This window comes from Hemitrygon akajei, chromosome 31 (genome assembly GCF_048418815.1).
Source record: "Hemitrygon akajei chromosome 31, sHemAka1.3, whole genome shotgun sequence".
NCBI lineage: Eukaryota > Metazoa > Chordata > Chondrichthyes > Myliobatiformes > Dasyatidae > Hemitrygon > Hemitrygon akajei.
The window spans coordinates 13345286-13368302 of NC_133154.1; the positions used below are offsets into that span (position 1 = coordinate 13345286).

The following is a 23017-nucleotide window of genomic DNA, read 5'->3' on the forward strand; positions in this document are numbered from 1 at the left end:
TTGACCACAACTTACTAACCTAAACCCTAACCAAGGGCTTTGAAATGTGTAAGGAAACCGGAGCATCCAGAGGAATGCCTGGCAATCATGGGAGAAGAGAAAACTCCCACCGTCAGGGGAGATCTTACAAACTCCTTACACACGACAGCAGGGACCAAATTCCAATCCGTGAGTGCTGGTGCAGTAAAGCGATTGTGCTAACTGCTCTGGGACTCTGCCGCCCTGCTGAAATTCTGAACTAAAAAACATAAGTACTCGACTTAGTGTAAACTGCACAGCGCAAAGTATCAAAGATGAATGAGCTGTTGAAGTAGGTCCCATTCAGACTGTAAAAGTGAAGTTGTTCAATGCCAAGGATGTTCCCTGTTCAAAAGTTGCAATTCCAGCACAATCATTCCATATCTTCTTAAAATACTGCCATTTTAAAATCCAGATTCTAATAATAGTTCCAGGGAGATGCAAATGTTCAAAGGAAGTGTCTTCTCTGTGGTCAGATTAGTAAAGTTACAGATAACATGAAAAATGGTGGTGTTGATTTTGATGGCGGAAGTCAAAGTTCAAAGTAAAGTTATTATCAAAATACATTTGATTTTCATTTTCTTGCAGGCATTCACAGTAAATACAAAGAAGCACAAAAGAATCGATGAAAAACTGCACACAGAGACGGATAAACAAGATAACAAACTGTAAATTTAAAAAAATTGAAAATAAATAAATAAGCAACAAATATCAAGGGCATGAGATGAAGGGTCCTTTAAAATGAGTCTACAGGTTGTGGGAACAGTTCACTGCTGGGGTGAGTGAAGTTGAGTTCCCTCCTTTTGGTTCAAGAGCCGGATAATTGAGGGGTATTAACTGTTTCTGAACCCGGTGCAGTGGGACCTGAGGCTCCTGCACCTCCTACTTGATGGCAGCCGACCTGCAGAACTGTGGATCAGTTATTGGTTGAAGTTACTGCTGTACAAGGGAGCCACACCAGTTACTGAAATCAAAGGTTCACATACTTTTTCCAACAAATACATGTAATATTGGATCATTTTTCTCAACAAATAGATGAACAAGTATAATGTTTTTGTGTTATTTATTTAATTGGGTTCTTTTTACCTAGTTTTAGAACAAGTGGAGATCTGATCACATTTTAGGTCATATTTACGCAGAAATAGAGAAAATTCTAAAGGGTTCAGAAACTTTCTTGCACCACTGTAGATAGATAGCTATATAGATTATCTACACTGGCTCAGGAGACTGATGGTTGAAGGGTAATAACTGTTCCTGAACCTGATGGTGTGTGTGGGACAGAAGTCTCCTGTACTTTCTCCCTGATTGCAGCAGTGAGAAGACAGCATGACCTGGATGGTGGGGGTCCTTGAAGAGCAATGCTACATTCTTGTGGCAGAGCTCCTTGTACACGTACTGATGGTGGGCAGGGCTTTACCTGTGACGGACTGGACCTTGTTCTGCTCTTTTTGTAGGCTCTTCTGTAACAGGAAAAAGGCTAGGGCTAACAGACTGGCTACAAGAAAGTATCAGCCCTTTTTACAAGCACTTAATTAAACCCAAACTCAGAAAGCAGAGTGTTGTTTCCATTCCACGCCCTAACCATTTCTGCATGAGGGGATCAGTAAGTTTCAGTTATGATGACTATTAACTGCCTTTCAATCTCTGAAGCTGTACTCAATAGGAAGTGGTTTGACACTCCAGCTCACCAAAGGAGACACCTTCAGCTAGACAAGAAGCATCAAAGTTCAAGTCAAACTCAAAGCAAATTTATCATCAAAGTATATTATAAATTACCATATACAACCCAGACATTAATTTTCTTGTAGGCCTTCACAGTAGAAGAATTAAATTTAACAGAATCAAAGAAAAACAACACACTAACACTGACAAACAACTAGACAGATAGATAGCACTAATGAATCTGGAAAGACAATGGTTTCAGTTATTAGAAATATTTTTGGTGTTGACTTTCAAACCTGTTTTGTATAAGTCGCTGTAAGGGACCAAAGCACGAGCATGATTCACTCGAGTTGAGTAAGGGATTGTCTACTGGTGTGTCCTCACGTGGCCGCAAAGGCCAATCCAGGATCCACGTGTTCTGGTACAGTGTGGACACAAGTAAGTGGTGGCTGGGGTTAGTGGTCAGGACTTCTGATTGTTCAGTCTCTCCTTTTGCAGCTGCCATTTCAATTGATGAACTGCCGTATTGTGTTCAATTCTGGTCACCTCATTGTAGGAAGGATGTGGAAGCTATGGAGAGGGTGCAGAGGAGATTTACCAGGACGTTGCCTGGTTTGGAGAACAAGTCAAATGAAGCAAGGTTAGCAGAGCTGGGACTTTTCTCTTTGGAGCATAGAAGGATGAGAGAGGACTTGATAGAGGTCTACAAGATTATGAGAGGCATTGATAGGGTGGATAGTCAGTACCTGTTTCCCAGGGCATGAATAGCAAACACCAGAGGGCATATGTACAAAATTAAGGGAGGGAAGTTTAGGGGAGACATCAGGGGTAAGTTTTTTACACAGAGAGTTCTGAGTGCCTGGAATGACTTGCCAGGGATGGTGGTGGAGGCTAAAACATTAGGGGTATTTAAGAGCCTCTTGGACAGGCAAATGGATGAATGGAAAATAGAGGGTCATGGCGTAGTGAGGGTTTAGTACTTTTTTTTAAGGATTATATGGGTCGGCACAACATGGAGGGCTGAAGGGCCTGTACTGTAGTGTTCTATGGTTTATTCTCTGCAGCACAGCGGAGACCGCTCTCGTGTAGTGCAGCTCCCTCTTGAACAGGTTTCCTGATTTCAGATGTGATGTTGAATTTCTTCAGGTTGACTTTAATGTTACCTTTAAAGTGTTTCCTAGCCCAGCAGGGGCTCACTGACCCTCCTTCAACCGGGAGTAAAGGACCTGACTGGGACCAACGGTACATGGTATGGTTGCTACTTCAATACAGCACTCTAGGACATGCTGATTTTCAAGCAATGAGGCTGAACCAAAGCCAACAGGTGGATGCAAATGATGCCACAACACCGTTCAAAGTAGTTCTAGAAACACTGCACGTTGGCCAAGATTGCTCCTTCAGCCACCTTCAGAAACATATTAACAAGTTCCTCCCCACTTCAAGACCTTGGTAAATGCATACTAGCCAATTTTTTGTCTAAATAACAAGTCAATACACTAGAGTGGTTTTTTTTTGGGATGTACAGAAGAGCTCAAAGAACATATATTCTATTTATAAATTGGCAGAAATAACGGAAAGAGCATAACTGAAAAGGTCTAATAATAAGAGGTTAATGTTACCTTGCTACATCTACCTTTCTCGCCACATTGTCGAAGTACTTGTAACTCAGTCTACACCTTATCAAAGTTCAAAGCAGATTTGTTTTCGAATATGTCACATATACTACCCTGGGATTTATTTTCTTTTGGGAATTCACATAATAGAAAGAATGGGAAACTACGCATGAAGACAGACAGCTAATGTGCTAAAGACAAACAGTGCTAATATAAAAAAGCAAATAAAAGTTTAAAAAAACACCGAGAACGTGAGTGCATAGGTGGTGGAATCAGTTCAGTACTGAGGTGAGTGAAGTGATCCACACTGCTCCAGGAACCTTAAGAGTAATAACTGTTGGGTTGAATTGTTCTCTGATCTTGGCAATTCACTTGCAAACGATTTGTCACCATGCGAGGAGACATCATCAGTGCGCTGTTAAATGTGGTGTGTCCTCTGAATGCTTGTCCTTAAAAGAGGGCACACCATGTTCAACAGCGCACTGATGATGTCTCCTCGTATGGCGCTGAAACGTTTCAAGTAAATTGTCAAGATTGGAGAACAACTCAACCCAGCCTTCAACCACCTGAACTACACATCTTCCAAATTATTTCCAGAACCTAGTGGTGTGGGACCTAAGGCTCCAGTACCTCCTTCCCAGTGGGAGAAACGAGAAGAGAGCATGGGCCTGGATGATGGTCGTCCTTGATCATTGATGCTGCTTTCTTGTGGTTTCTTCTTGTAGTGGGGAGAGTAGTTCACTGCCACGCTAAATATTTGCCTTGTTAACATGACCCCTTTGCACCAGCAGCAGAATTGGTATTGAATCTACATGTCATTCTGCCCTGTAAAGTGCACAGTCACACACACAAAATAAATAACTTTCATTTTGAAATGCAAGCAGACAAACTGGACAGGAGCATTGGCTTCATACATGTCTCCTTCAAACTGCCAGGGCGACATGCACAAAGAGACATTTCAAAAAATGGATAGAGATATATTGTCACTGTTGAAGGATGCAAACACATACATAACTGTACAACATAAAAGCTTCTCTCAAGTGGGCACTGTAGAAACTACAGCGATTTATAGGCCTTGCTGAACACTATCCATAGGGAAAACCTAAGCAATCTATTTTTCAGCAACACACATAAAATGCTGGAGGAACTCAGCAGGCCAGGCAGAATCCATGGAAAAAAGTATGTTGATGTTTTGGGCCGAGGCCCATGGATTTCCAGTATCTGCAGATTTTCTCGTTTGCAAAATGTTTTAAAATAGCTTTTCATGGCAGATCTCAAGCAAAGTGTCTCTGAGAAATGGTCTAATGACTCAAACATGAGGAGGCAGATGGTGAACAAAAATAAACCTCACTGCTTTAATATATCACCTTTCTAGAAGACTGCTTCTTCTCTACATTTGCTTTTAACTGAAGAGTTTCCAATCAGGATCTCTTTGCAAATTCTAGTAATGGTTTGTCCAATGATTTACTCAATCCAGTGAAAGCTTTTACTGGCAAGCTCCTCATTCAAAAACCAAGCCCCCTCAGGTCATAGTTAATCAGACAGAAGAAAATGGCCTCTCAACCCAAATATAACTTCATGTCATCCATGCAGGTCATTGGTCAACTTCTCTCATCAATACAATCTATTTATAAAGTTCTTGTGTATAGACTTACCAGCTGCAGAGTGCAGAGCTATAATTATATTTTCACAGCTATTTTAATTTATTGTGGCATCAGTAAAACTAATAATAAGAATGAAGTAAACATCAATATAAAATCATGTAATCCTACAGTATGGAAAGCTGCTTGGTCTATTGGACGTGTTAAGTTTCTTGATAACATTATCCAATTACGTCCACTGCCGTGCTCTTTTAAAATATGCCCTCCAAATAGTTTTGATGTTCTCTAATTGCCACTTAATTGTTAATACTTAATGTGCTTCCACCACTCTTACATTTCTGATCGTCATGAATGTGGCATCTTAAGTATTAGAAGTGAGAATCAGAATCAGAACTCTGTTTAATATTACAGGTATGCGTCATGAAATTTGTTAACCTTGTGGCAGCAGTACAATATAGTAATAGAGAAAAATGTAAATTACAGTAAGTATAATATTAAATAGTTAAATTAAAAATAGTGCAAAAGAATTTTTTTAAAGTAGTGAGGTAGTGTTCATGGGTTCAATGTCCATTCAGAAATAGGATGGGAGAAGGGAAGAAGCTATTCCTGAATTATTGAGTGTGTGCCTCAGGCTTCTGCACCTCCTTCCTGACAGTAACAATGAGAAGAGGGCATGTCCTGGGTGGTGAGGGGTCCTTAATGTTGGACGCCGCCTTTTTCAGGCACCGCTCTTTGAAGATGTCCTGGGTACTACTGAGGCTACAGTCCATGACGGTGCAGCTAAGTTTACAACTTTCTGCAGCTTACTTCGATCCTGTGCCCAGCACCCCCATAGCAGACAGTTAGAATGCTCTCCACAGTACATCTGTAGAAATTTGTGTGTGTCAAACTCTCCTCAAACTTCTAATGAAATATAGCTGCTGTTGTCCTTCTTCGTAGCTGCATCGATATGTTAGGTCCAGGTGAAATCGTCACAGATCACTCCTTCCACTTCTGATCCCTCTATGAGAACTGGTGTGTGCTTCCTCATCTTACCCTTTCTGAAGTCCACCTAATATAATCAGGCAACCATGAAACATGCATTTAGCAAATAATTAGAATGTCAGATAGTATTTTGGGTTTTGTTGCAAGTGGTTTGGAGTACAAAAGCAAGGACACCTTTGGGTGACTACACACCGCTGTGTGACATCTCATCTACAGTAATGTGTACAGACTGGGGTTTATCATGCAAAAATATTCACACCTTCTTGAAGAGTTGTCCTATGATGAGAAATTGTGATTGTCCAATATTCAATGAAATTTAGAAGAATGAAATTTGATCCCTCAGACAAATACGACAAGAGGAACCGAGGAGATGCTGAAAATCTATAATATCTGGCTCAAGTCCTGAATGCTTTGAATGTCCATATCAACATCAGGACAATACCTTCAACCGCTCCATTCCTCAACTAAAAATCACTCAACTAATCTCTGCCAGCTGTCCTTCACTATGTTTGTCTAATTTCTTTCCCATAATTAATATTAGATTAACTGACTTATAATTGCCAGTTTATCCTTCTACATTGTGTGGAACAGGTGCATAATATGTCACCAGTTTGTTGCCTAGAAGTATGGAAGAGTTCAGGTTAACTACCAGAATTATGTTTCCTCTTCCCTCTGCCATCTAGGAGTCATCTCAACCCAAAGAAGTGGCTTACCCACTTAATACTTTATCATAGCTCATAGTTACAGTTTACAGGCAACCTTCTTATTTACTAAAGGTCTGACAAAGTTCTCTTCATTGGTACACAGTGACATAATGATCCTGGTACCTAAAACAACCCTTCTGTTTCTAGTAATAAATCTCCCCCTTGGTTCTTCTCCAGCCCCACTGCTCCTTGGATAATTTTACTGTCATAACACTAACAGACTACTTCTGCTGTAAAACTTCAGAGATTACTATTATACCATTATGTTTTTGCACTTTGTTTTTTCAGTTCCCTGTACATATTTTCAACCTGAATTCCTCTTCCATTATCACAGTGACATTCGTCATTCTAAGCTTTCCAAACTTCAACCCACTCTTATTTCAGCCTGTTCATGGGTGAAGCCCTGGTTTGAGGTTGCTTCTCCTTTCCCCCTTGTGGGTACATCACTAAACTGCAACCAATTATTATTTCTACCTCTCAACTAAGTTAGCTCCTCCAACAGAAGCACTAGCTTTAACCTTCCTGTGAGGTTATTCATTTTCCCAGCTCTGAGCTGTCCAGCTTAAACAAACTTTCTGCTGCCAAATAATAGTTCAGCACCAACTAGATGGGCTGAAGGGTGTGTTCCTGTGCTGTAGTGCTCGACGACTGGTCCCACTGCATCAGGTATCCATCAACTTGACACTTCTATCTTTCACATTTCACTAGCAAGGGCATTGCAGAGGTCATCAATCAGATCATCTCTTAACTCCTTAACCTGATCGCTGAACCTCAGTGCTCTTCCTCCCAGTGTCATCAATTCTGGCAGTGCATACCAGCCTTGCTTTTTCCCCTTCCTCTATAAAATGTTTTATATTCTCCCTACAATAATCAGAATCAGAATCAGGTTTAATATCACCGGCATATGTTGTGAAATTTGTTAATTTTACAGCAGCAGTACAATGAAATACATGATAAGTACTTGAAAAAATGTATTACAGTGACTATATATGTCTATTGAATAGTTGTTAAAATAAGTAGTACTAAAAAACAGAAATAAAAAAAATAGTGAGGTAGTGTTCATGAGTTCAATGTCCATTTAGAAATCGGGTGGCAGAAGGGAAGAAGCTGTTCCTGAATTACTGAGGCTTTTGTACCTCCTTCCCAACAGTAACAATGAGAAGAGGGCATGTCATGGGTGGCAGGCATCCTTAATGATGGATGCCACTTTCCAAAGGCACCGGTTTTTGAAGATATCCTGGATACTACGGAGGCTAGTATCCATTATGGAGCTGACTAATTTTAGAACTTTCTACAACTTACTTTAATCTTGCGCAGTAGTCCACCATACCCCCCATGCAGCCAGTCAGAATGCTCTCCACAGCACATTTATAAAAGTTTTTGAGAGTTTTAGTCGATAAAACAAATCTCCTCAAACTCTGAATGAAGTATAGCAGCTGCCTTGCCTTCTTTATAGCTGCATCAAGATATTGCATCCAGGTTAGATCCTCAGAGAAACTGACACCCAGGAACTTGAAACTGCTCACTCTCTCCACTTCTGATCCCTCTATGAGGACTGGCCTGCCACACTCCCATACTTATTAAAGAAATAGCTAAGTCTACGTGGAGCTGACTAGGTGCCCTGTTAAGAGCTCCTGATCCACATTAGATAGACCAAATTTGTTCTGCAATTTTACAGTCAAACTCTATGCTATGCCGAATGTCCCAATATTACAAAGGAATGACGTGGTTGAATTTTAAATGCCCACTAAAATGATCTAGCAACCCTTTAATAGGTACAGCCGCTGCTATGTTGAAAGGATAAAACTAGATGGGCCACCAGTATTGATCAAAACACAAATTCCAACCAAGTCCCAGCTTGATTTAGCTTGGAAAGTGCTCCTCTCAAACATACGAGATCTGTGGGCCAGCTGTAAAACTGGCATTCAGTTCCCGCCACTGTCTGTAAGGAATTTGTACGTTCTCCCTATAACCAAATGAGTTTCCTTCAAGTGCTCTGGTTTCTTCCAGATTTCAAAGACTTACGGTTAGGATTAGTGAATTGTGGGCATGCTATGGTGACAAAAGTGTGGCGAATCTTGTAGGACCAGTACAATCCTAGCTGATTTGATGCAAATGATGCATTTCACTGCATGTTTTGATGTACAAGTGACAAATAAAGCTAATCTTTTACTTTCTATCTTTCAACCAGAACTGAAGACAACACCAGCATTTTTTAATATAAAGATGTAATACAACTTCTTTGCTTTTGCACTCAATGGTTCTACTTGTGTAGCTCAGGACCCCATTTGTTTTTGTCACCACTCTCAGCATGTCCTGCAGGTAGTGGAGAGTATAGTGACTGGCTATATCACAGCCTGGTATGGAAACACCAACGCCCTTCAATGGAAAATCCAACCAAAAGTAGTGGATATGGTCCAGTCCATCACTGGACCACTGACCACATCTACACAGAGCATTGTTGCAGGAAAGCAGCATCCATCACCAGATATCCCCACCACCTTAGTACCCCTCAACCATCAGGTTCTTGAGCAAAGTGGATAATTCCACTCAACTTCACCTGCCCCATCACTGAAACGCTCCCACAACCTATGGACTCACTTTGAAGATCTCTTTATCTCATGTTCCCAATATTTATTGCTTATTTAGTTATTTACTATTAGTTCTTTCTTTTGCGTTTGCACATTCCATTGTTTTTTGCACACTGGTTGAGCGCCCAGTTGGTGCAGTCATTCACTGATTCCATTATGGTTATTTTTCTATAATGGATTTTGCCTTAGTGCCTGATTCTACTCCACACTCTGAGCCTTAAGCCCATCAGTCTCCATTACATTAAGGCAACTAATGTACTGTAGAGTTTCGGCACTGCATTGTAACTGCATTCTAATCTTGTTAACCCCATCTGGTAATATCCCATCCAGGACTCTGCCAGTTTGGTCAGTGGGACAAGCAAATCATTCCCCACCCACAGAGTATTTGCTGTCCAAGTTAGTTACATTCTTCCTTTCTGGTGATGTTTAGTCCTGACCCATCAGCTGACAGAAGGGTAAATGGTAGCTGGTGGGAGGTCCATTGCTTACATTTGACTTAAAGGGGTTGAGAGAACATTCAGGACACCAGGCACCGCCACCTCCCAGCTATGTAACCATGTGCTGTGATTGTTTCCCATCAGTGGGATAGATGTAGGATGTCGGCACAGAAGACTGCAGATGCTGGAACTTGGAGAAAAAAGAAGCAAACTGCAGGAGGAATTCCGTGGGTCAGTCAGCATCTGTGCAGGCAGAAGAATAGTCAATGTTTCAGTCAAGGTCCTTCCTTAGGATGTAGCACAGAGGAACATAGGATTTTCCAGATTTTGCTTAATGGGCATAACTTGGTGATCAGAATCAGAATTAGGTTTCATATCATTGGCATATGTTGTGAAATTTGTTGACTTTACAGCAGCAGTACAATGCAATACATAGTAATAGGAAAAATGAATTACATTAAGTGTGTGTGTATGTATATTTAATAAATACTTAAATTAGTGCAAAAATAGAAATAAAAAAGTAGTGAAGTAGTGTTCATGGGTTTAATGTCCATTAAGAAAATGGATGGCAGAGGGGAAGAAGTTGTTCCTGAATTGCTGAGTGTGCAATTAAAGTGCAACCACTTTTCTATGGGTCAACCATAGTTCAGACTGGATAAAGCTAGCAGGATTTAATGGAGCAAGTAGGTGTTTTAGGAAGTCTGACAATTACTGTAACAGGTGTTATATTCCACATCTGATTAATTGTCCAACTTAAATTCACAGCTGACATCATGGCATGCATATCTAAATCACTAGTTCAGACTTCTGGGTTTCGAGTTCATTTACATCTACTGCACTGTTGTAGCAAACATTCCTGCCCTCTTGTATCAATGCTCACGAAAAGCAGAAGACCAACCTTTTTTTATACCACGGTAACCGTGCTGGATACTGTCAATGCAGCACTGTCCTTTCCATGTGCTGCTGCCAGTGACGGAGAGAATCTCAGACAAGACAGACTTGATTTTCCTGCTCTTATCCAGCATGGTAAAAGGCCACTCGAGGCAAGGAGCTTCAAAGCTTTTCTAGGACAAACCGCTGCCTGCAGTGGGTGAGCTTTGACAGTACAGTGAGAACTCCAACTTTCGTATCCAACCCCCGACATTTGATCCGTGTGACCTGATGCGCTCCGTACAGAAGCACACTTCAAAAAAAAATCAAGTCCCTTTTTGTTTATAATCTAACAGCCGAAAGAAGATCCAAAAAAAAATCGCACAGATTAAAAGAGTTTAGACAGATGTCCACCAGAAGTAGCCGGCATTTTTGATGTAGGTTAACACTTGCACAGTCTGCACTTTACAAGACAGGCGACACACAGCAACAACTGACTCTATGCAACTAAAATAGTAAACATGCAGCTGCCTGCCTAAATCCAAAGAACACATGACTCTTCTTTTTTTCATTAAAAAGAAAGGTTTTTAATATGCCCAAATCCATTATGTCCTCTCTTTATTTACTGAATAACTCCACAGGTGTTTATCCCTTTTTCTTCCAGTCCTCTAGGTCTGCTAATGAGAGTTAATATAACTGTCCATACAGTGACTTGTCATCTGGGAAAGCACTGCATCTCAAACAGTCCCATGCTTGAAATAATCGTCTGAGTCAATAATTTGGCACAATCAGCCTTTATTTCTGCAGAATTATTTTAGCCAAGGTACAGATGCTGCAGTAAGGGTAGATTGGGGGGGGGGGGGTTATGCTTGGAGAAATGAAGATCAGCCAGGCTTTTTGATCTATATCAGAAGGTGCTACAGAAGAAGAGAACGGGGCTCAATTATACTGCCCTCCACAGCTGTTCTGTCTTACCCTTCTACAATGAAGGAAAGAGCTTAAGAAGATAGGAGCTGAAGTCGGCCACTTAGGCTCCTCAAGCCCGTTCCATAATTCAGTACGATCATAGCTAATCTATGGCAGCTTGAACTCCTCTCCTATGCCACCTCCCCACAGCCCTCACTCATTCAAATGCTTATCTATCATCGCTTCAATATTCCTAATAATTCATCCTGCACCTATGCTGGGGCACAGACTTCCAGACATTCAGCAGCCTCAAATTCCTACATACCTCAGTTTTAAATGATCAGCCCCTTTACTTTATAACTACATTCCCTCTTCTGACACTTTTCCAATAGTAAAACGCCAAGCCGTTTAGCATCTTATAGATTTGAAGGAGGTCACCCTTCATACCCCTTAAGTTTAAAGAAATAATCCAGATGGAGGAGAGGCTCCTGGAATGTGATTTAGGGGAAAGTGTTAAAGGAAGTCTCTACTCTTCAAGATGGCGTCAACGAACAACATGACCAACGGCTACATCATGCAGACAGCTCACAAAGTTACTTATTTTACTTCTTCTTTCAAATATGATTCTACAACTAAGCTGGATGGGATTGAAACCTGTGATTGACATTTTGGGCTAACTGTGAGCGATCTGGTGTTTTGCTGACTCCAAGGGAGCTCAATGAGGTTTGGAGCGGAGTGTGCAACCCGGAGCCTGGAGACCACGATCAACACCATTGCTTCTCTCTGATGGAGGCATCCAGCAAGGCTGAGGTCGATGTGGACAAGAGCGGAGGATGGGTGGGTGTTTGGGACAGTCTGCCTGTGTTCGACCAGTCTTCCTCTCTCCCTCGCTAGCTGCTGTCAGAGGGAAGTGCAAGAGTCTAGGGAATCCATGTTATGAAGATTGATCGGCAGGGCTGTGGACTCATTTTGGGGACTTTAAGGTTCATTTTGAATGTGTTTCTGAATTCTGATTACTCTTTTTTTTTGCTGTTTCTGAGCAGTTCGATCGGGGCAATCAATGCAGTCTGGAGCACTTTAGCCAAAATGACCCAGCAGCCTGCAGAGGGCTAGTGGCACGGCGCTGAACTGAATTAAACTGAGTACTACTGGACTCCTGCTTTGACGTTTTATAGTCTATGTACTGATGCTCGCCATTTGCCGTTTACGCAATTTGTTCTTTGCATGCTGCGTGTTTGATGTTTTCTTGAATAGGTTCCATGGTGTTTCTTTGTTTCATGGCTGCCTACGGGAGGATGAATCTCAGAGTTATATTCTGCATACACACTTTGATAATCAATGTACTTTGAATCTTTGAATCTTTTAATTTATCCAATTTGACCCATAATTGTTTTTTTTTAGGTTCATAATAATACTTTCAGGGATAAGAGGAGTGTTCTGTTCTGGGGTTAAAGGACTGTGCACGTGTGTAGGTGGGGTGGAGGAACAGGGCTTGCTTTTGCTGGTGGTGTTTAGTTGCTTGCTGTGTCTCGTGTTTTGCCGAGCGTTTCTGGAATGCTATTTTGGCGCTGGAATATGTGGCAATACTTGCGGGCTACCTTCAGCACACCCTCAGGTATGTGGGTTGTAAATGCAGGCCACACACATTTTACTGCATGTTTTTAAGTACACATGATAAATAAACGTGAACCTTGAGTAAATAGCAACATTCAACTTGGTATCATATTTAGTGGGAGTTTCACTAAAGTTAAGAAACTTCCCTTTCTTAAACTCCTGCAACACGGCACTTGATTCTTCCTATTCAACTTCAAGCTATCAACAAATTTTGACGATCTCAAGACTTGAATCAAATCTTTTCACTTATCTTATGACTCCTTTTTGCTTCAGATGTGATTCTGCTACTGTTGGAGCCTGTTATCTACATTCTGGTGGTGTGTTTTCAGGCCAACTGGACGATCTGGCCTGAATTCCACGAGGCTGCAAGTAAAGCCTGCATCATGGTGGCCACGATCAATCATGGTGGCCAAGCCCACGATCAATCCCATCTCTCATGGATTGCACTGATTAAGTGCTGAGGAAGATTACAATCATGCAGGTGCGGAAGGGGAAGCAAGTGTTCAGCACCACCTTACAGCCTCTCACTCGCTGGTGCTGGAGGAAGACGTCTGCATGCGGTGGTCTCTCTCTTTCCCTCCCTTGCTCACTCCTTTCGAGGGAAGGTTCTTGTGTTTGAGTGATCCCTCTCCCTCGAAGCTGTCGAAGGATGGTGCCGGAGAAAGGTTTAATCACCGCAGTTTGTAAATTTGGACTCATTCAGGTTTATGCCGTTCTAGTTCTGGTCTCTCCTTATTTTGTTTGTTGCTACTTTTGGCCAATTTTTGAATCAGGGTGGCCTGGAGATAATATAATGAACACTGAGCTGAACTGAAATATGATTTTGTGTTGATTTTGTGTCTTATATTCCATGCTTTTGCACTTTTTTTGTTGCGGCTTGCACAATTTATTTTGCGCGTGGGGGGGGTGTTGATATTTTTATTTGAACGGGTTGGTTCCATGGTTCGTTGTTTCGTGGCTATCTGTGGAGACGACGAATTTCAGGGTTGCATGCTGCAGACGTACTTTGAGAATAAATGCATTTGGAATCTTTGAAGCTCCTGATGAACGCAAATGAGTTGTCAGCCTTGTAATGATGATCACATAAAATACTGGTTCAAAGGCAGGGAGATGAGACAGAAGTGGCTACTCCAATACATCAGCCTGTCACTGGGATTAAACCTACACCAGTGAGAGCAATGTCAGTGACTACAGGGCTATGATACATCACCCGAGTCTTTCAATAAAAGTATTATATTTTTGATGACTTTAGAATGGGACATTGCGAGACACAGGATATGTTGCAACGTTTCAGACTGCATCACTGAAAATAACTCGGCTAATTTTATGATGTTGTTTAATTTGGATGTGTTGCTTCTACCTATCACTACACCATAAGCACTAATATAACTAAATTAGGTGTGCAGGTAATGTTGCATTTGTGAAGCTAGGTAATAGAGCAGCAAGTTCGACATCTGCTTTTCACCTCAGTGATAATTCAAATCCAACCTTGAGATTTCAGAGAAATTTTCCTCCGTGGGCTGACTGCGAAGGTCCTGCCTTAATCTAGTCACAAAATACACAGGCCTACAGCATTCTAATCATCAGAATCAAAACCAGGTTTAATATCACCGGCATATGTTTGTTGAGTAATAATTTGTTCACTACTAATTGGATTCACTCAAGACAATGGATCATCTAACAAAGGGACGGGGATAATTTATGACTGATGAAGTTTCAGGGTTTGATGTGGGCTGATGTACAATGTGAAGATAGGCAACATACTAGCAGCAGATTGTCTGTGAGCACTTTATGCTGGTACTGGATACCTCTACAGACTCATTCTAAGGCATTATCATTCCACACACTGAGCACAAAAAAATTTTTTAAATGAAAAGAAATGGGAAGACTTAACTTTTCCTTTGATTTATTCATTCATTATTCAGCTAACCATGTTTTATTCTTCAATCTCAGTATCTTTGCCTCTGTAGTAGACTATAACTCATGGGGAAAATGTCAATTATTATTGTACTATCATTATTTTGAAGACAACAAAAATGTTTCAGTTGACCCTTAGCAAAGCTACACCAACATCTATAACTTCAAATACTTTTGAGAGATCATGCAGCAAATGTGCGTTCAGATGCAGCAATTGAAAAACACGCTCAGAAGCAGTCTCATCATCATCAGGATGAAGCCAGCATCAAAATGGATCCAAAATTGCAATCCCCAGAAAACTTCAGATGGCCGGTGGTGTTGTGGCATCTGCCTCAGACTTTGAGGCGAATGGTCTCGTGTTTGAAACCGGCCGGATCCTTGCACGCTTTCCATCCATGCTGGGTTGAGCACGAGCTAGCAACTCGGACTCGTAAAAAAACTAAAATGTTGCCACCCGATGCACTACATAGCGCAAAGAGAAACAACAGAAAACTTCACCATTCAGAGACAAAAGATTCTGCAGATGATGTAAACCCAGTCTCTCTCTCTCTCTCTCTCTCTCACACACACACACACACACACACACACACACACACACACACACACACACACACACACACACACACACACACACACACACACACACACACACACACACACACACACACACACACACACACACACAAAATGCTGGAGGAGCTCAGCAGGTCAGCCTGAAATGTTAACTCTTTATTCCCCTCCATTGATGTTGCCAGGCCTGCTGACTTCCTCCAGTATTTCCTGTGTGTGTCACTACTCAGAGGCCGATTCTATAGTACCAAAGTCTCAGGAAATTGCTCTAAGTATGACTTCCAATGTTACTTATCCCATGATCCAAATGAATTGTTTATCAAAATGAGTTGGCTGTGATCGAGGTGTTAACACAGCTGCAGCTTTGTGAATATAATGGTGATTAGCAATGTACTGAATGTACAATACTCCAATCACTGCTGCTACATTGACAACTACAGAACATCCTGTTAGATCCAGTGTACCTGGCACAATATTGACCTTATTTACTCTGTAATTAGTCGTTCTCTCTGAAACAATTATTTATAAAACTTATTTCATGTAGTTTATAATGGAATAAGTTGCAATTATCACTGCTGGCTAAAAACGCTGCTATTGATTCTTACAAACTTTTTAAAAATTTAGAATTGTGCATCTGTTAACTTTGATGGGATTTCTTTACAAGCATGATGCAGCTACTTAATCAATTATTAAGCAGAAAGAAAAGTGAGCAACAATTTGAATTATTGACTGCATTTGATCCATTTAGTTCAAAAGTAGAGTCTATTAGAGATAACTTTAATGTTGAAATTTTAATTTTCATTATGTCTGCCAAAATATACTCTCATAACTTCCATATTGCATTCGCGCAACAGCTTCATAGTGCCAGCAGCCCGAGTTCAATTCCTGCTGCTGTCTGTAAGGAGTTTGTATGCTCTCCTCGTGACTGCATGGGTTTCCTCTAGGTGCTCTGGTTTCCTCCCACATCCCAAAAACGTACGGGTCAGTAGGTTAATTGCTCATGTTTGTGTAATTGGGTGGCGCAGGCTCATTGGGCTAGAAGTGCCTGTTACTGTGCTGCACCTCTAAATAAAATAAAATTAAGTTCTCTTTCCCCAGTCACTTAACACTCATGTTCATTTCCTCTTGACCTCCAAGGTTACATTTTGTGCACCATTACTGATGGCAATCAGAGTCATATTTAAACTGAAATTATACTTTCATAATAATGGAGCATACTTAGAAGTGGAAACGTTGCTTCTGGGTTTCACAATAATGCCTGCTGACATGCATTAACTCAACTTTTCAGATCAGATAGTACCAGGGCACCCAATTTTTGAAGACTGGATTTGTGACACCCATGCAAGTCACTTCACGCACTGCTAAATACTGCAATCCAACCTGGGTTAATACTTGGCTGCAGTCAACTCTTGGAATGTACTTCCTTCCTACAATACTTCCAAAAGCCGATTTTGATGTAAATCAACAGAAACACAAGAAACCTTCAAACCCACTTCTCCCAGCACAGCCTTATGAAATACTGTCTACTATATTAGACTTATTTTCCAAGTAACTCATGTTTTTGGAGAATACTCGTGTTCCTTCTTTAATTGGTTTGCGAGAAATAAGGCTAAAATTCCAGCAAAATAAATCTGCATCATTTCATTGGTTTATCGTCTCGTTTTGCCATTTCAGTCAATGTTTTCCCAGTAATTTTGGCGTAAAAGTGCTACAGGTGTGTTGTGGTGCATTAAACTTTGTAAAATATTGGATGAAAATCTGAACAACTCAGTGACACTTTAATTCTTTGTGGGCTCACAGCATGTAAGGTGTATGTACAAGTTAAACAGTGCAGGCTTGCTTAAAAATGCAAACATGAGGAAATCTATAGATGCTGGAAATTCTAGCAACACACACAAAAAATGCTGGTGAACGCAGCAGGCCAGATGGCATCTATAGGAAGAAGTACAGTCGACGTTTCAGGCTGAGACCCTTCATTAGGAGTCCTAACAAAGGGTCTCAGCCTGAAACATCGACTGTACTTCTTCCTATAGATGCTGCCTGGCCTGCTGCGTTCACCAGCATTTTTTGTGAATGTAGGTTTGTTAAATGTTTGATAATAGTAGCTGGATTCTTTCTTAGCCTCAATGTACCAGTGGCCTGAGAACAAAACACCAAAGAGTTTATTTGTCTCTTATATCTCACTATGCTTGTTCTTGGGATTTCTCCTAGACTCGCGGATTCCTAAGACGGATCCAGGATAATTTCACAAGGCAGAATATGGAGTTCCCCTGACAACAGCGTCAATCGAGTGGTGACTAAGCCCTGAAACCTTTGTGGAAATCTTTGTAACTTACTACATGGTATATCATGTGGTTTATTTCTGCTTTCTGTTTCATGATAACAAATTGGGTTTAAGTTACTCTGTTGTGCTTGTACACTTACTGCCACACATCCTGGACACAACATTTTTTTGGAGTCTTTTGGGTCTAATCAGCCCAGCCCATTACAACTGGAAACAGGGCCATACGTCAGTCCACGTTCTGCGATTAATTTCAGCTCTGCAGGTAACTCTGAGCCACCACTGAAACGAAGTCCAAACCTGACTAATTCTGCTTTAAGCCACTGAGTAATCCAAGTTCACTCCCCTAATGCTCCCCATAACTTTGAAACTGTCCTTTTAAAAAAGAAATGCCTGTATTCCATTAATTATCCCAACCCACCTATTTTCATGGGAATTTAATACACAAATTGATCAATAATTATAAAGCATATAAGACAGCTGTCAGTATCAACCACCCTTGACTGAAACAGTTTGCTGGACACTTCGGCAACTTCCCCCCCCCCCCCCCCCCACAACACCATTCCAATAACTTTTCCAGCCGTTTATGCTGTCTTCCATCCTCCTGTGATAGCAATATTCATTCCAATCAGGCTAGAAATCAAGGTTGTTCCACAAAAGCTCTCAATATACTCTGTAAAAATATGCTTCCAAAATTCTTGACCACACAGCTGAGCCATCCTCAGACATGCATACTATCGGGGTAGAGCAAAAATATGGGGAGGAAATGAAGAGCAAATGGCACAATGAAGATAGTAAAATATTCTACAAACCCTTAGAAAGCCCACAGATATATTTTAGTAACATTTTTTAGCAAAATGAAAGAAAATAACTATTTCCATAACCAATACACACAAAATGCTGGAGGAACTCAGCAGGCCAGAAAAGAGTAATCAGTTGACGTTCGGCGTTGAGGCCCTTCATCAGTGTCCTGACGAAGAATCTCGGCCCGAAATGCCAACTGTTTACTCTTTTCCATTGACGTTGCCTGGCCTGCTGAGTTCCTCCAGCATTTTGTATGTCTTGCGTTGGATTTCCAGCATCTGCAGATTTTCTTGTGTTTGTATTTCCTAAACCAACTGGGCTGGTTTTGAAAGTATTGATTATTTTCTCTTGATATAGTCATCAGAGGAGGAGGAGGAGAGAGCTCTACACAGCCAACATCCCATTAGATCAGAAGATTTCTAGCTGCACAGAAATTGTTTCAAAAAAGAAACTACAGCTACAAACATTACAAAAAGTGAACAAATATTCTGTATGGAAGCCATCTCCTGTGTGAAGCCCAGGGGGAAAGAGGGAGAGGCAGGTTCAGACTAAAAGGTCAAACTTATTGCTCGTGTCAGACAGCTCTCAATCAACATCGAAGAACCGAGTGGACAGTTGTGGAGGCAAAACTCTTACTTGAGCTGACAGCCTCCACAGGAATTCTGCCATTAATATTAGATGTTGAAAAAACATGGGAGTCCTCTTTCAGTAATTATCTCAAAGTATTTGTCAAGATCTGTATCCCACCAACAGGTAGCTGAAATTTGAGACGCATGCCTACTGCCCTGAGCCTGAGGGGTCAACAAAGGGAAATTCTGTAAAGCAGGATTATATCTAGATCAAAGGCGCTGCAACAACAGGAGTACATGTACTCCGGCAGATGCCATTCAAGAAATTATGAAGCAGAATATTCAAATCAACAGTGATTCAATATCCCAGGCAAGGCATGAGCCCATTTGTGTACGTCTCCATCAATATTTACTCTTTCTCGAGATCCCAAACATTCTCCAATCTCTTCTTTCTTCAAAAGAGATGGAAGCTGCTTTGAAACAAATACGTAGCAATATAACAGGTGATCTCAAACAAGCGGGCTGCTTGCCATTAGGTCAAATGCCCGTCATAAATGCTCAAGTCTATTAAATAAAGAGAAATTAGATGATCCTATTGCAGATTCGCAACCAGTTCAGCTTGAAAAGAGAACGTTTGATTTAATGCAACAGAATCTACCAGAAGAACTCAATAGGTCGAGCAGTATCTTTGGAAGGGGAAGGGACTGTCCATCCTCATTTGTTGCCCCTCCTTAAAGTTCAAAGTACATTTATTATCAAAGTATGTACACGTTATACAACCTTGAGATTCGTCTCCTAACAGGCAGCCACAAAACAAAGAAACCCAAAAGAACCCATTAACAAAAGACCGTCAAGCACCCAGTGTGCAGAGAAAAACAAATAGCATTCTGAACTCAAGTCCTCAAAGAGAGTCACCCCACTCCTAAAGCTGCCCAACCTGCTGAGATCCTCCAGCAGACTGTGTTACTTCAGACTCCAGTCTCTTGTACCTCCATATTTAAATTCAGCAATAGGTTAAACCAATTCAGACAAAATGGCATGACTAATATCAGCTCTGGCCTCTATCACGCTTGCTGCTCAACTGACTTCGAACTGCCAACTTATTTCCCAACCATGACGGCATTGATCCTTGGAACAAAAATCCTCAGGAATTGTTTACTTATTAAGCAGGATCACAGAACAATGCAGAGTTCCAGACTGTAACAGAGAGCCTAACCATATTAGGAAACCTCAATGCCAGTCGAAAGCACTTTTGCTCTATTAAAGATTTTGTCTAGTAAAGGTCTGAATTTTGCATTAACAAAGCCGCAAAACATGAAAATTAATAAACCACAGGTTAGACTGTCTCTTCGTAATCTGATCGGCCAGGTGAGGAGTTTACAGAAACGGGACATCCTGCCTAATTCACTCATTCATTCTCAAGGGAGTAAGTACGTTCGGGAAGGCATTTGATGCCTGTGACCATACCAATCCAAATTAGCTTCCCACCAAGTGCAAGGGGCTCACTTTATCACCACCAGGCCTGCCAACCTTTTAGAACAAGTCTTCAAAAGGACCATCACTCTCTTATTAAGGATTTTGTTATCCCTCATTAAAGAGCGAGAGAGAGAGAGAGAGAGAGAGAGAGAGAGAGAGAGAGAGAGAGAGAGATTTCAAACAAGAGAAAATCTGCAGATGCTGGAATCCAAAGCAACACACACAAAATGCTGGAGGATTAGCAGGCCAGGCAGCATCTATTGAAAAGAATATAGTTGTTGTTTTGGGCCAAGACCCCTCAGGAAGACTGGAGAAAACAAGATGAGGAGTCGGAGTTAGAAGGAGAGAGAGATTTGACAGATTTGCACATCTGTCCAAACTTTTAATTCTGTTGGCCAAAGCAAATTAGTTATCTTTCAGTGTGCCTGGAAGGGCTCAATGCCTTAATGATGCCAGGAACTTACTTTGCACTAACTAGGGCAAAGACTCACACAGAATCAAGAAAAATAATCGCCAGCCAACTGGTTCTATTTAATGCTGCCAAAGAAAACATTGATATAAAGTCAATTCAATTGTATTTCCTCTCTTTGTTCAAGGAGGTTAGAGAAATGATTTTCTTGTATAAGAGTCTACCTAATGGGGATTCAAACAAAATTTTTACCAAAGGAAACTGGATGTGTACATTCCATCCTTTATTAGATCTCCCTGTTCTACCCTTTATTAATACAACACCTCACACCAGAGGTGTGATTCTGGTACTAGAGTCTGCAAACACTGGAGACAGCACCCTGGCAGGTTGGAGAAGCAGCATCTTATATTCTGTCTGGGTAGCCTCCAAACTACTGGCATGGACACCAATTTCTTAGGCTTCTGATAACTACCTTCACCCCACCCCCCTATTCCCCATTCCAGCTCTCAACTTATCTCCTTATCTGCCCAACACCTCCCTCTAGTGTTCTTCCCACTCCCCTTTCTTCCATAGTCTTCTGTCCTCTCCTATCAGATTCCCCCTTATCCAGCCCGTTAACTCTTTCTCCAGCATTTTGTGTGTGTTGCTTTGTATTTCCAGCATCTGCAGATTTTCTCATGTTCCTGGTAGCTAGTCTATGTAGAGCTATTAAATTTTATCTATTTTAATATCTTCCCTTATTTTTCCATACTCCAGTCAATGCCTTACTGACCTAATCTCTCCTTATCCATTAATCTTACCATCCTTAGAATCAGTGAAGTTTTGCTGCACTTCCATAGCAAGAACATGTGGCTATTGGAGACCATGTAGCTACTGATGCAGCCTTAAAAATGGCATCAGAGATTTATATTGTAAAATAGTTGCTTACATGTAATAAAAATTTGACTAAAGGTCTATATTCTTTGACCTTAGAAGACGAGTGACCTTATTGAAAGATGAGGTGCTTAGAGGTAATTGCTTAATCTAAATGCTTCCACTGGTGGAAGAACCTCAAATGAAGTTTCAGTTACAAGATTGGCAATCGCTTAAAAGTGTAGAAACTCCATCTTGTAGAAAGGGGCTGAACCTCTAGAATTCTTTACCCCAATGGGTCTGCACTGTGATTTTCTGTAAACTCTGCATGTTAAGGAAATACAGGTTAAAAGAAAATAAAAATTACTTATCACAATTTCCATGAGAGTGAATTTTATTCTGGATCTCAAATTTTTGGGTAGCGATATGTGAATGTTTGTAAGGGTGAATTTCCATTACCTGAACAGCCTTAGCACAGGAGTCACCTGTATTATAAGCCACTCTCATTACACCAAAGGAAGCAGCACACCTAGCCACCTCTGGCCACAAACAAATCCATTCTTATTTATCTAAATGTTTCCATATGCCTTTATATCAAATTCCTTCTTAACCTATCAAATGGTGAAAGTTCTTGATAAGAGTGGATGTGGAAAGGATGTTTCCTATGGTGGGAGAGTCTAAGAGCAAATGACATAGCCACAGAAAAGAGGGATGTCCTTTTGAACAGAGATAAGGAGATATCTCTTTAGCTAGAGAGTAGTGAATCTAGAATTCATTGCCACAGGTAACTGGGAGGCTTTATGTATATTTAAGGCAGAAGTTGATAGGCTCTTCATTGCTCAGGGCATGAAGGGATATGGGGAGAAGGTGGGAGATTGGGGCTGAGAGGAAAATTGGATCAGCCTTGATGAAATGGCAGAGCAGACTCAATGGGCCAAATGGCCTAATTCTGCCCCTATATCTTATGGTCTTATCTATTTTCATTTTCCCAAAGCAGTTTATGAATATTGCAAGTGATGAACTACAGCGGATGACATTGAAATCAGGAGCTGTTTAATGCATAATTAACATCACCATCTCCAGTTCTGAAAGGTCATCAACCCAAATGTTAACTGATTTTATTTCCACAGATGCAGTAA

At 41.0% G+C, this 23017-nt stretch overlaps 1 protein-coding gene across 6 annotated transcripts in view; it reads right to left on the reverse strand.

Moving 5' to 3' along the window:
• The window catches only part of LOC140719311 (myocardin-related transcription factor A-like), a 222208-nt gene that overhangs the window by 113074 nt on the left and 86117 nt on the right, over positions 1-23017 (reverse strand). Inside the window, exon 1 of one of the 6 annotated variants that reach the window (XM_073033851.1) lies at positions 10509-10694. The exons of the other annotated variants lie outside the window; for them this stretch is intronic. Within the exon in view, the coding sequence (XP_072889952.1) occupies positions 10509-10635 (127 nt within the window). The 5' untranslated portion in view covers positions 10636-10694. Of the gene's footprint in view, positions 1-10508; positions 10695-23017 lie in introns of those variants that run through there. 6 annotated transcript variants of the gene reach the window in all.